At 63.4% G+C, this 10,091-nt stretch overlaps 1 protein-coding gene across 1 annotated transcript; it reads right to left on the bottom strand.

Moving 5' to 3' along the window:
* Positions 1 to 234: 234 nt before the first annotated feature.
* Positions 235 to 9,409, bottom strand: CABP7 (calcium binding protein 7; the record flags this gene model as incomplete). Its single annotated transcript, XM_079717602.1, has 5 exons — positions 235 to 362; positions 584 to 737; positions 1,048 to 1,160; positions 1,953 to 2,096; positions 9,301 to 9,409. 5 exons carry the CDS (start codon positions 9,407 to 9,409, stop codon positions 235 to 237), a joined length of 648 nt encoding a protein of 215 aa, XP_079573728.1.
* Positions 9,410 to 10,091: the final 682 nt, after the last annotated feature.

Here is a 10,091-nt window from a genome sequence, read left to right as displayed (position 1 = left end):
CGGGTGCAGGCAGGGCCAGGGCCGTCCTCAGAGCCACCACCAGGCCCTCTGCAGCTGGGCCACAGCTCCATGCAAGGCCTGTGGGGCGGGCGGGGTGGTGCCGCTGGACGCCCAGGCCCTGAAGTACACGCGGTGGTGGCCCAGGGAGTCGGTGGAGGGAGAGGACTGCGGGCGGCGGTGGGTGTGGAGGGGGCCCCACGCACCGCGCGCCCCACGGGGGCACCCAGGTGGTGCCTATTTCATGCCGCTGCGCAGCACCTGGTTGGCTGCGATGAGCATGACGCTGATGATGAAGGCGATGGCGAAGGCGCAGATCAGGCTCTTGCGCACACACGTCTGACGGATCTGCTGGTTGGAGCAGGCTGTGGCCGCCCGCCGCCGGGGAGCACCAGAGAGAGAAGGGGAGAGCCAAGCGATGGACTCAGGAGCCGCCTGCCCTACCCATGGGCTCGTCCCGCGGGGCACACGGGGACGCAAGGTTTGGGGCAGGCAAGGAGGCCCCCAGCCCCCCTCTGCAAGCCCCTGGGTCCTCCCCTGCCCGAGCAGTCGGCCCGCCCGTGGGGCCCGGAGGTGGGTCACTCACTCTCCACGTCCACGGGGCCCTCCTCCGCCGTGCCGAGGTGGCTCTCCTCCTCCGTCATGATGATGTTCTCAATGTCCTTCATGGACAGGTGCTCACAGAAGGTGTCGTAGAGCAGCCGCTTCAGCTCGTCCACGGTCAGCTTTTGCATGTCACACTTGGGTGGGGGGAGACACAGCGCTCTGGACACCAGCACCACCACGGTCCCCCCCAGCACCTGCAGCCACACAAGCCAGTGACAAGCCTCCAGATTCTGGAGGGCTGGGAACCACTCACTCCATTCTCTGAGTCCTCGACCAACACCAACCTCCCCAGGGAACCCCATGGCCCGCTGGGAGACAAGACGTCCAGTGGACAGAGCCTGGGGGTGTCATCCCCCCCCTTTATGGTGTGGGCCCGACCCTTCGCTGGCCCAGTACAGCCCTTCACTGTGCACACAGCCCTGGTCCCAATCAGCCAGGGAGTACCTTCCAGAAGACAGTGTCGAAGTCAGTGCCGTGGAATTTCTCTGGGATCCCCGAGGTGGAGAGCTTGGGTCCCAGGAGGGTCACAAACTCCTCGAAGTCCACTTGGCCATCACCTAGAGCAGGCACAGTTCCAGTCAGCTGGTGAGGCTGCACCTGGGCACCTTGGGCCACCATGGGACCTCAGGCAGGTCCCCTCCTCAGACCCTCATGTGCCAGTCTCTGGGCTGATGCTGAAGCCAGGTGTGCTGGGGCCCCACCTGACAAGGTGGGGGGTGTGTGTGGCACGCAGCAGGTGGGCCCTGAGCAGGCCTTGCGTGTGGGAGACACGTTTCCCTCTGAACCCTACATGGCTTCCCAGCACCCTGCTGCTGTCCCGGAGCAGGTGTGGAGCCGGACATCCTCCCCACCACACAGACAGGAAATTAAGCTCAGGATGGGGGACCGCCTGCCCAGGTCATCACCTGCTCTCTGGGTGGAGATGAGGTGGGGGAGGCAGCCAGAGGAGGATGAGCGGAGGGCACTGGGCATTACTGGTTCTTATGAGTTTTTCCTTGATTAAATGCCAGGTGGCAAATATTTACAACTAAATTGATTTTTTATTTTTGGTGATGGGAAGTGGGGTATTTAGTATATCCGTTCTGCTTTCCTGTACTTTAAAAATTTCTTGGAACACAGAGTGAGAGGGGCAGAATCTCCAACCTTTGGGTATGGCTGGGGCTGTCACTCTCTAGCCTCAATTCTCCAGGCTGAGAAATGGGGCCAGACCTGGCTGCAAACCTAAGCCATGGGCTTGGAAGGCTGGCTGGGAGTGGGGAGAGTAAGAGGTCCCCCCATGGGCTCAGGCCCTAGACTTGCCCCCCGCCACCAGGTGAGGGGTGAGGAAACAGGCAGGGGGCAGGGCTCACCGTCCATGTCCAGCCGCTGGATGATAACCTCCAGCTCCACCTCGTTGGGCATGTATCCCAGGGAGCGCATGGCCGTGCCCAGCTCCTGCTTGGAGATGAAGCCATTGCCATCGCGGTCGAAGACTTTGAAGGCCTCTCGGATCTCTGTGGGAGGAGCAGAGCAGGTCAGGACCTCACTCCTGCCCCCGACAGCCCACTCCCCAGACCTCCAGGATCCCAGATGCCACAGCCTGAGCCCAGGAGGGAGAATCCCCCCTTCCCCTCTAGAGCCCGAAAGTCTGGTCAGAGATAATTGGCAGGTGGCTCAAGAGTCCACTACAGCGCTGCCTCCCTGGAGCTCAGGGCAGGCCAAGCAGGCAGCAAAGGTGCCCAGGCCCCGCGTCAGTGACAAGACCGCCCCGGGGGTCTCCAGCTCCGCGTGCCAGGCTCCCACAGCCTCTCCAGGCGTGCTCACGACGACCCCGTGTGGCCGGTACCACGGGTCCCACGGTGCAGGGGAGGACACCGGGCTAGGCAGCCGGTCTTCTGTGAGCTGCCGAAGGCTTCCCTGCCCACCCTCCCCCTCCATCCCCCCTCCTTTCATCCCCATCGCACTTCCTCCCCAGGCTCAGCTCCTTAACACCGGCCAACACTCATTAATGGCGGCCACGTGAGGCAGCCGCGGCTCCGGGCTAATGGGCTGACAGCTCAGTGCAGACTGCCTCCCAGACGGAGCCCAAGGTTTGGGGGAAGACAGAGGATGGATGGAGCAGCCCCAGGCCAGCTCAGGTGCGGGGGGTCACTCCCCCCACCATTGTATGGAGAGGGAGACAGGCCTGAGGACCTGGGTGACTCAGGGGTGGGGAGCAAGGCACTGGGCTGGGAGCCTGGGAACAAGCAACCCCGTGAGTGACCGTGGGCTAGCCTCAGTCTTACCCACAGTAAAATGGGCGGTAATGGTGTAAGGATGAAAGGGTTTTACCAAGGACATCCAGGAACTGTTGAGGGTTGAAGGGTCCTAACCTCTCCCTGTTCACCCTTTTTTCACCTCTGTTTCTCTGTTTCATTGTTACTCAGCCCAAGAAAAGTCCTACAGAACATTTCCCGTTGATGGGGAGTGAATTTCATTCCACTCCCACCCTCTCTGCTCTAGCTCCCGGGAGTTTCCCTTGTTCAATTCACGGGCAGAGGTGAGTTCATGTGCATGCATGCGAGCGTGCGTGCGTGCAATCGTGCGAGCGTGCATTTGGAAGGAGAGGCAGATGAGATGCTCCACGCTGCCCTCCTGGAAAATGAGGCCCAGAGAGGCTAGGTGGCCAGTGTGGGGTCAGGGCTGTTTCTGGTGAGGGCAGGAGTTAGGCTAGCCCAGGCCTGGCCTAGAGGGTCTGTGAGCCCCTGAAACTGACTGTGGGATCCTGCACCTTGGGGTCATCCCCTGATTCTGCTGGACCCACTACAGCCCAGAGAGGGTGGCCATGTGTCCCAAGCCACACGTCAAGGTGGCTTGGGCTGAAGCCCCAAACTTCATCAGGCTCCTCCCACCTGGCATCTACAGCCAATGCCTGGAGGTTCCAGTTGACATGCAGGCCAAGACAGAGTCAGTGGGCCACACCTGAGTTGCCTAGGCCCCCAGACCCTCTGACTCTGGACCACCCCCTACCCATCCCAGGCAGGGCCTGAGAACCTGGTCTCCTAACCAGTGGCCCCTTGGCCAGGAGAGCAGCTAGGAAGGGAGATCTGGGCCAGGCCCAGGGGCTTCTGTAAACCCTGGACCCTGGGAACTCCAGGCCAACTCCCACCTGAATTTTCCAGGGCCACAGAGGAGGTAGTGAGCTCCCCATCCCCAGAGGTGTGTGAGCAGAGGCCCAGCAGTTACGGAGGCTGCTGAGGGAATTCCAATCACCTGGGAGTCTTTGGGTTCAGAGGAAGGCACTGACCATGCAGCCAGGCACACCCTCTGCCCAGCCCTCCACACACACACTTAGGATTCTGGCTGGCACTGTTGGCCTCCTGACCCAGCCATGGGCTCTGCCCATCTCAGGTGTCCTGAACTCCAGCCCTAGGGGCCCTTTCAGTCATGGTGGGCACCAGGGCTGCTCCACCTCCAGGCCTTTGAATATGAGGCTCCTTTTGCTTGGAATGCTCTTCCTCTCACCATGGTGAATTCTGATACATCCCTAGTTCCCAGCGTGGATGGTATCACCTCCCTGGAGCCCTCCCTGCCCCCCCAGCTGACTCTGGCCCTCCTCTGGGCTCTCACAGACTCCACCCTTCCCCCAAGGATTCCTTCCTGACCACACCAGATTGTGAACTATGAGACGCCATGAGAGCAGGAGCCAGGTCAGTCTTGTTCACCGCTGTGTCCCCGCTACCTGGAACAGTGCCTGTCATTCAAGCATAACCATTTGCTAGTAAGTGGTTAAGTGAATGAATGACTGATTCAGGGAGCCCACCCATCTGAAGCACACACACAAAGGAGCTGACCAGAAGTTCATGCTCCACTTGGTGTGGGGTCATCACTCAGAGCCCATTTACTCTTAGTTTACAAATGATCCTAGTAAGGGCAAGCGTTTGCTTTCTACTCCCCAAGCAGGCAAGAAGCAGGAAGGGAGGCTGAGGATGCTGCTTGTCCCCTTGTGCAGTCCCTAAGGACCCCCTCACTCCATGGGCCACCCAGAGGAGGGGGATCAAGCCGAAGTCAGGGGTGGGGGAACCATCCTCAGACACCCCCAGGTCAGGGGCTGGTTTGGGGAACCCAAGGCAGGCACCCCATCCTTCTGGGTCCTTGGTCGGGAGAGCTCAGGGTGGGATGGCAAAACCCTGGACCCACAGTGGGGCTGCAGTGGGTGCTGGTTCTCTCCCTTGCAATGAATTGGGGTCCAGGCTGTCCCTCCCACACTGACAGGGGCCAGGTGTGGCTCCCAGAGCCCAGGGCTGTTTCAATTGGAGCCCCTGATCTCCTTCTAAAAGTCCTGAGAAAACGCACAGGAGACAGTGGAGGGCAGGTGAACCTTGGGGTCCGTGTGCAGGCGACAGGCCCAGGGGCAGCCCTTTCTCAGGCAGGACTAACCTTCCAAGACCACTAGATCAATCCAAAGACCGCCACCTCCTCATTCATGTGTCGCCTCAGCCACTCCTCCCTGGCATGCCTGGCTCACAACTCAGTCTTACTCTGTGTCCTCACCCTTGCTCAGAGCTGTGACCCAGCACCAGCTGATTTCTGAGGCCAAGTTCAGGGATCACCTTCCCTGCCAGAGAATCAGCACTAAGTCACACAGATTCAGGGTCAGATCCCAGCTCTCCCACATCCTGGTCGGGTGCCCTTGAGTAGGTGTTTGCTCACCTGTACAATGGGGCTGCGGAAATGACTAAATAAGAAAATCAAGCATGTAAGTGCTTGGCTGGGGCTGGGGCTGGCTCAGAACAGGATGCTATAAATCAGAACATCCCAGACGTTCTGGCAGAGCCGGAAGGAGAGGGAGGACTAGGGGAGCTTCAAGCACCAGGCCGGCCTTCCTGTTTGCTGGTGCCAAGACTCGGGGGCCGGGGCTTGGAGTCTGGCTTTGCCACTCAGCAGCCGAGTGACCTGAACAAGGCACCTCCCTCTCTGAACCTCAAGAGCCTCGCCTGTGAGATGGGAACGTGACTCTTGCCCCATCTCTGAAGGCTGGACTCTGCTGGGGGCTCCCAGAGTGGGGTGGGTGTCCTGTTGCTGCTGCCGCCATCGGCACATCCCAGCTGGGCACGTTTCCCTGAAAGCCTTGCTCTGTTCGCCCCCCACGAGGCAGGGGAAAGCCTGCCGTGCTCCACGTTGGCATGGGGAAGCCTGGCCCAGGCAAGGGCTGGCAGGGCCTCTGGGTTTCCGGGCCGACACTGGTCCCTACCTCCCACCTCCAGCCTGATGCCCTCAATCCCCTCCCCGGCCCGAGGAGCTGCGTCAGGGCCTGAGTCCCCAACCGCCCCCAAGGGATGCCAGCACTGTCAGGGAGCCAGAGTCCAGAGATGGAGTGCGTGGGCTGGAGGTCACTTTGAGGGGGGCAGTGTCTGTCCTCTGCGGCGACAGCCACTCTCCGCGGCATTGGCCCCGCGCCCCAGCACTTTGGCCTCCCTGAGATTCCAGCCTGACAGAGGCGGCTGCTGGGCTTGCAGAGAAGAGGGGCAGGAAAAGGGACTCCTCTGCCCGCCCCGTACCCTGAACGCCCCCGTTTGGCCACTCTCATTGCAGGGTCCACCATCTGACTGGGCAGGTCAAGTGCCAAGCCCAGACCTCTGCCCTGGTGGTTGTCTGCCTGTCCGTCTGTCTTCCTTCTCCTCTCTCAGAGGAAGGGCCAGGCTAGGGCTTGCAGCTGCCCCAATTCCCACCCTCAGGTGCTCAAGCACGTCGATGCCACTGGGGTCAGCCTCAGCACTGCCACAGGCCAGGGGGGCTCTGCTATGTACATCTCAGGGAGAATCCGGGAGATCCTGTACCTCTGCCTCAAGGGAGGTTGGGGGACCCAGACCAGCTCTGCCCAGCCACGTCTACCCTGCCAACTGCCATCCAGGGGTCCCCAGGTGCCTCTGCCAGACCTTCAAGGCCGTTTCCACCCACCCTCTCCCCCAGCCTGCCTTTCTGGCCTGGCCCCCCTGCATACCCCGTGTTCCTTCCTCATGGGCCTTCCCCGACCCCCACCCCTCAGCCTCCCCGTTGCTGCGTCCCGGTCCGAGTCCCCACTGCATGCCAGGCCCTGTGCTGAGCACTTCCATCACATCCTCTGTCACTAGCAACCCTGGGGAGGGGCAAAGGGTCAACCCCCTTTTACAGATGGAGAAACCGAGGCAAGAGAGGCAAGTGACTGCCCAAGGTCACTCCATAAATTGAGGGAGCAGAGAACTCGAACCCACCACTGCTTGGTTAGGAAGCCCTCACCTTAACCCGGTGCGCTCCACCTCCCTTCCTAGTCCTCCTCCCCGCTCGGACTAACCACCCCCTGGATTTCTGCAGGCAGGCACGTACCGTCTGTAGCATTTCATCCCAAGCTACCGGGCTCCCTCTCCTCGGCACGTGTGGCTCCCCCAGTGATGGGCATCCTCCCAGTAAAGAGGCTGGGCCTTACCCACACTACCCTGGGGTGGGAGCACTGATGAGGCACTGGGGAGGTGGGGGGTGCAGAGGGGGGATCTGTGCTGTGGATGGTCACCCTTCCCACCCAGTCCTGGCACTCAAGGCCCACTGGGGCCTGCAGAGACTTGGTCTCCTAGGAGAAGGGCTTCCAGAGTGCCTGCAGCCAACAAGGGGGCCGATCACAGAGGACTTCCTGTCTTCATCCATGGCTGCCCGCAGACCGGGAGATGGGCTAGGGCCACCAGGCATCTGCTTGCTCCATGACGCCCACCCCAGGGAGGGCTCTGTCCTTCAGATGCCCCCTGTGCCAGGTCCTTCTGCTTCACAGGGCCCAGGAGAAGTGGACAGGAGAGAAGCAGGGAGTGCGTTTTGGTGTGGCTGGTGACTAACGTTCCTGGGCTCCTGCCAGCATGTCCGCCATGCGGTCCAAGGGGAGCCTGCGGCCTCTTTGCCCCTGCACTGCCCACTCTGCGCCCTGCTCACCCCTGCACCCCAGCCTCCTCAGCTTCTCCCCTTCCTCGGGGTCTGTACTCCAGGGCTGGGAGATCAGGAGAGGAGGGACCAGTGAGGCCCATAGCAGGGCTGCCAGGGTCATGGTGGGGCGCTGGGAGCAAGGGGAGGGAATGAGGGGAAAGCTGCCGGTGTAGGGGGACAATGTTTACCCCTGCCCGCGTGGCCAGGAGGAAGGTGTGGATGAGGATCTGTGGAGGGGAAACTGGTAAGAGGTTTGCGGTGGCCCAGGGCAGGAGAAGACAGTGTTAGGGAAGAGACAGCCTATGCCCCATCCCCTGCCCTCTTGTCCCTCATCATACTCCCTCCTTTTCCCAGGCCCTGGATGAGACTTTTTGTTCCTGGGCTTCGGCCCAGACAGGGCAGGGACTTGGGCTTTGGAATTCAAGGCCAGAGACCCAGTAGCGGCACCCATCCATCTGTCCTGCCCGCCTCAAACATCAGGCTCTATTTCCATGGCTCTCCCAACCTCTGGAGGCTTTTTGGGGGACTTGGTGAGAAGCAGGCGGCTCATAGTCTGTGGTGCAGTGCGGGGGTGGGGGTGGGGTGGGGTGGGGGTAGCTGCCTTCTCCTCTTGATCTTCCCCCTGATCCCGTCTGACTCCCCCAGGATCTGCTCCCTCCAGGGCTGGGGGATGAGGCTGGATCGCTCTCCATGGCTTGTGCTCCCACCATCATCCCTGACTGCGCTGGTGTCTCAGCTGCACCCCCCAAAGGCCCTGTTGAGTCCCAGATCGCAGAGACCCCTGGACCTAAGGTACCTGAAGAGAGGCCCAGCTTCTGGGTGATCACAGCCCCTCCCCCAACAGCAGACAAGCAGATCCCAGGGGGCCAAGACTCCCATCAGCCCAGAGCCCCTCACTCCACTCCATATGGGACCCCAGGAGGTCTGGGGGGAGGGAAAACCTGAGCACCTGTCCCCAGCCCAGTAGGGAAAGAGCTCGCAGGCCCCAGGGGTCTCATCGCTCCTCAGAAGTCTCTGTCCAGGGACCCTGGCCTCTGCCATCAGCTCTGATCTCGCCTAGCCTGCTGCCTAAGGTCCCCATTCATGTCCAGAGGTGGAGGGACTCCAGGGGGACAGATTTAGGTCCCGGCCTCTCTGCCTTTCCCTACCAGGTTTGGTTATCTCAACCAAGCCGCCCAATCTGGCCACTTGTTGTCGCCACCACCTCCCGGGCCGCCTTCCTGGCGCTCCAGGCTGGGGGTCCCCGCAGGGCTGTGGGGAAGGGGCTACGGCCGCAAGAGGGGCTGCGGGCAGCCCGGGAGCCGGCAGGAGCAGGGCAGTCGCCCTCTCCCCTTCTCTCGCTGCCAGAGCAGATTGGATTTTAAAAGCGACACGAGCGGAATGTCAATGCCAGCGCAGAGCCGCGGGCGGCCGCCGCGGAGGGGATCAAGATGCGGGTGCTCTGGCCGGGCCGGCGGAGGGGGCACAGCTCAGACCCCAACCCAACCCGCCGCGTTGCCGCACCGTCACCGCGGATTGCGCGGCCCCGTGACCCCGCTGCGGGGCCCGGCAAGTTTCCGCAGCGCGGGGGACCACGCGGGCAGGGGCTGGGCCGCCCCTCCGCCTTGGCGACCCCCACCGCGGCGCCCAGGGTGCGAACTCGTCCTGCCTCCCCGCGCAGCTGTTCGCTGGAGTGCCCATCTGGCAGGCGGCACCTGCAGACAGCTCCCCGCCCCCGCTCCCCTAGACCGCGCTTCACCTGGGCGCACAGGTAGGAGGGCCGGCGGGCGGGGGTCCCGGCGGGGCACTCACCCTCGAGCTCGTCCTCAGGGATGTCCACGGGGCGCTGCTCCGACAGCAGGTTGGGCACGGTGTAGATGCCCCGGTACATCAACGCCGCCGTCACCGGGTGGAACGGCATCTTGGAGGCTCCGCGCCCGCCCGCCCGCCGCAAACTTTGAGGTCGGGGCTCATGGGCCGGCGGCGGCCCCGGGGGCGGCTGGAGCGGGCAGGGCGCGCGGCTGCGGAGGGCGGCCCGGCGGCGGCAGTGGCGGCGAGGCGAGGGGCGCCCCTCCGGGGGCCTAGCGCCCCCGCGCCCCGGGCCGCCGGTCCATGCCGTCCCCTCCTTCGTCGGGCTCCCGGCCGGGGCCCCGCAGGGGCCGCGGGGGCGGCGCCGCTCGGGCCTCTTCGCTCGGGCCGCTGCGCGCTGCGCCCGCGGCTCCCGCTCCTCGGTGCCCCGCGCGCTCCGCGCTGCGCGCTGCTCGCCGCCCGCTAGTCCGCTCGCCGGCGCGGCCGCCCGGCCCGCCGCTCCGGTTCTCGCCGCCTCCCTTGCTCGCTCTCTCGCTCTGTGCCGCTCTGGCTGCGCTCCCCGCCTCCTCCGCCCGCCGCCCGCCCCCTTCGCGCTCCCCAACCCCCACCCCGCCCGCCCCTTCCCGCCGCCGGCCCCTGTGCGGCCGCCCCTCGCCGGCCAGGGGTTCCTTCTCCCCTTTGCCCCGGGCTCCCCTTTCTTCCTGAGGAGGATCACTCGCCCCCGCCAGCGCCCATACAAACCAAGTCCGCAGCCACCAGGATTAAATTAAGGTGGGGGTGGGGCCCTTCCTTCC

Source organism: Hyperoodon ampullatus (genome assembly GCF_949752795.1).
Source record: "Hyperoodon ampullatus genome assembly, chromosome: 13".
Classification (NCBI taxonomy): domain Eukaryota; kingdom Metazoa; phylum Chordata; class Mammalia; order Artiodactyla; family Ziphiidae; genus Hyperoodon; species Hyperoodon ampullatus.
Note: the sequence above shows the minus strand (reverse complement) of the source record. Positions and strands in the feature narration are given on the sequence as shown.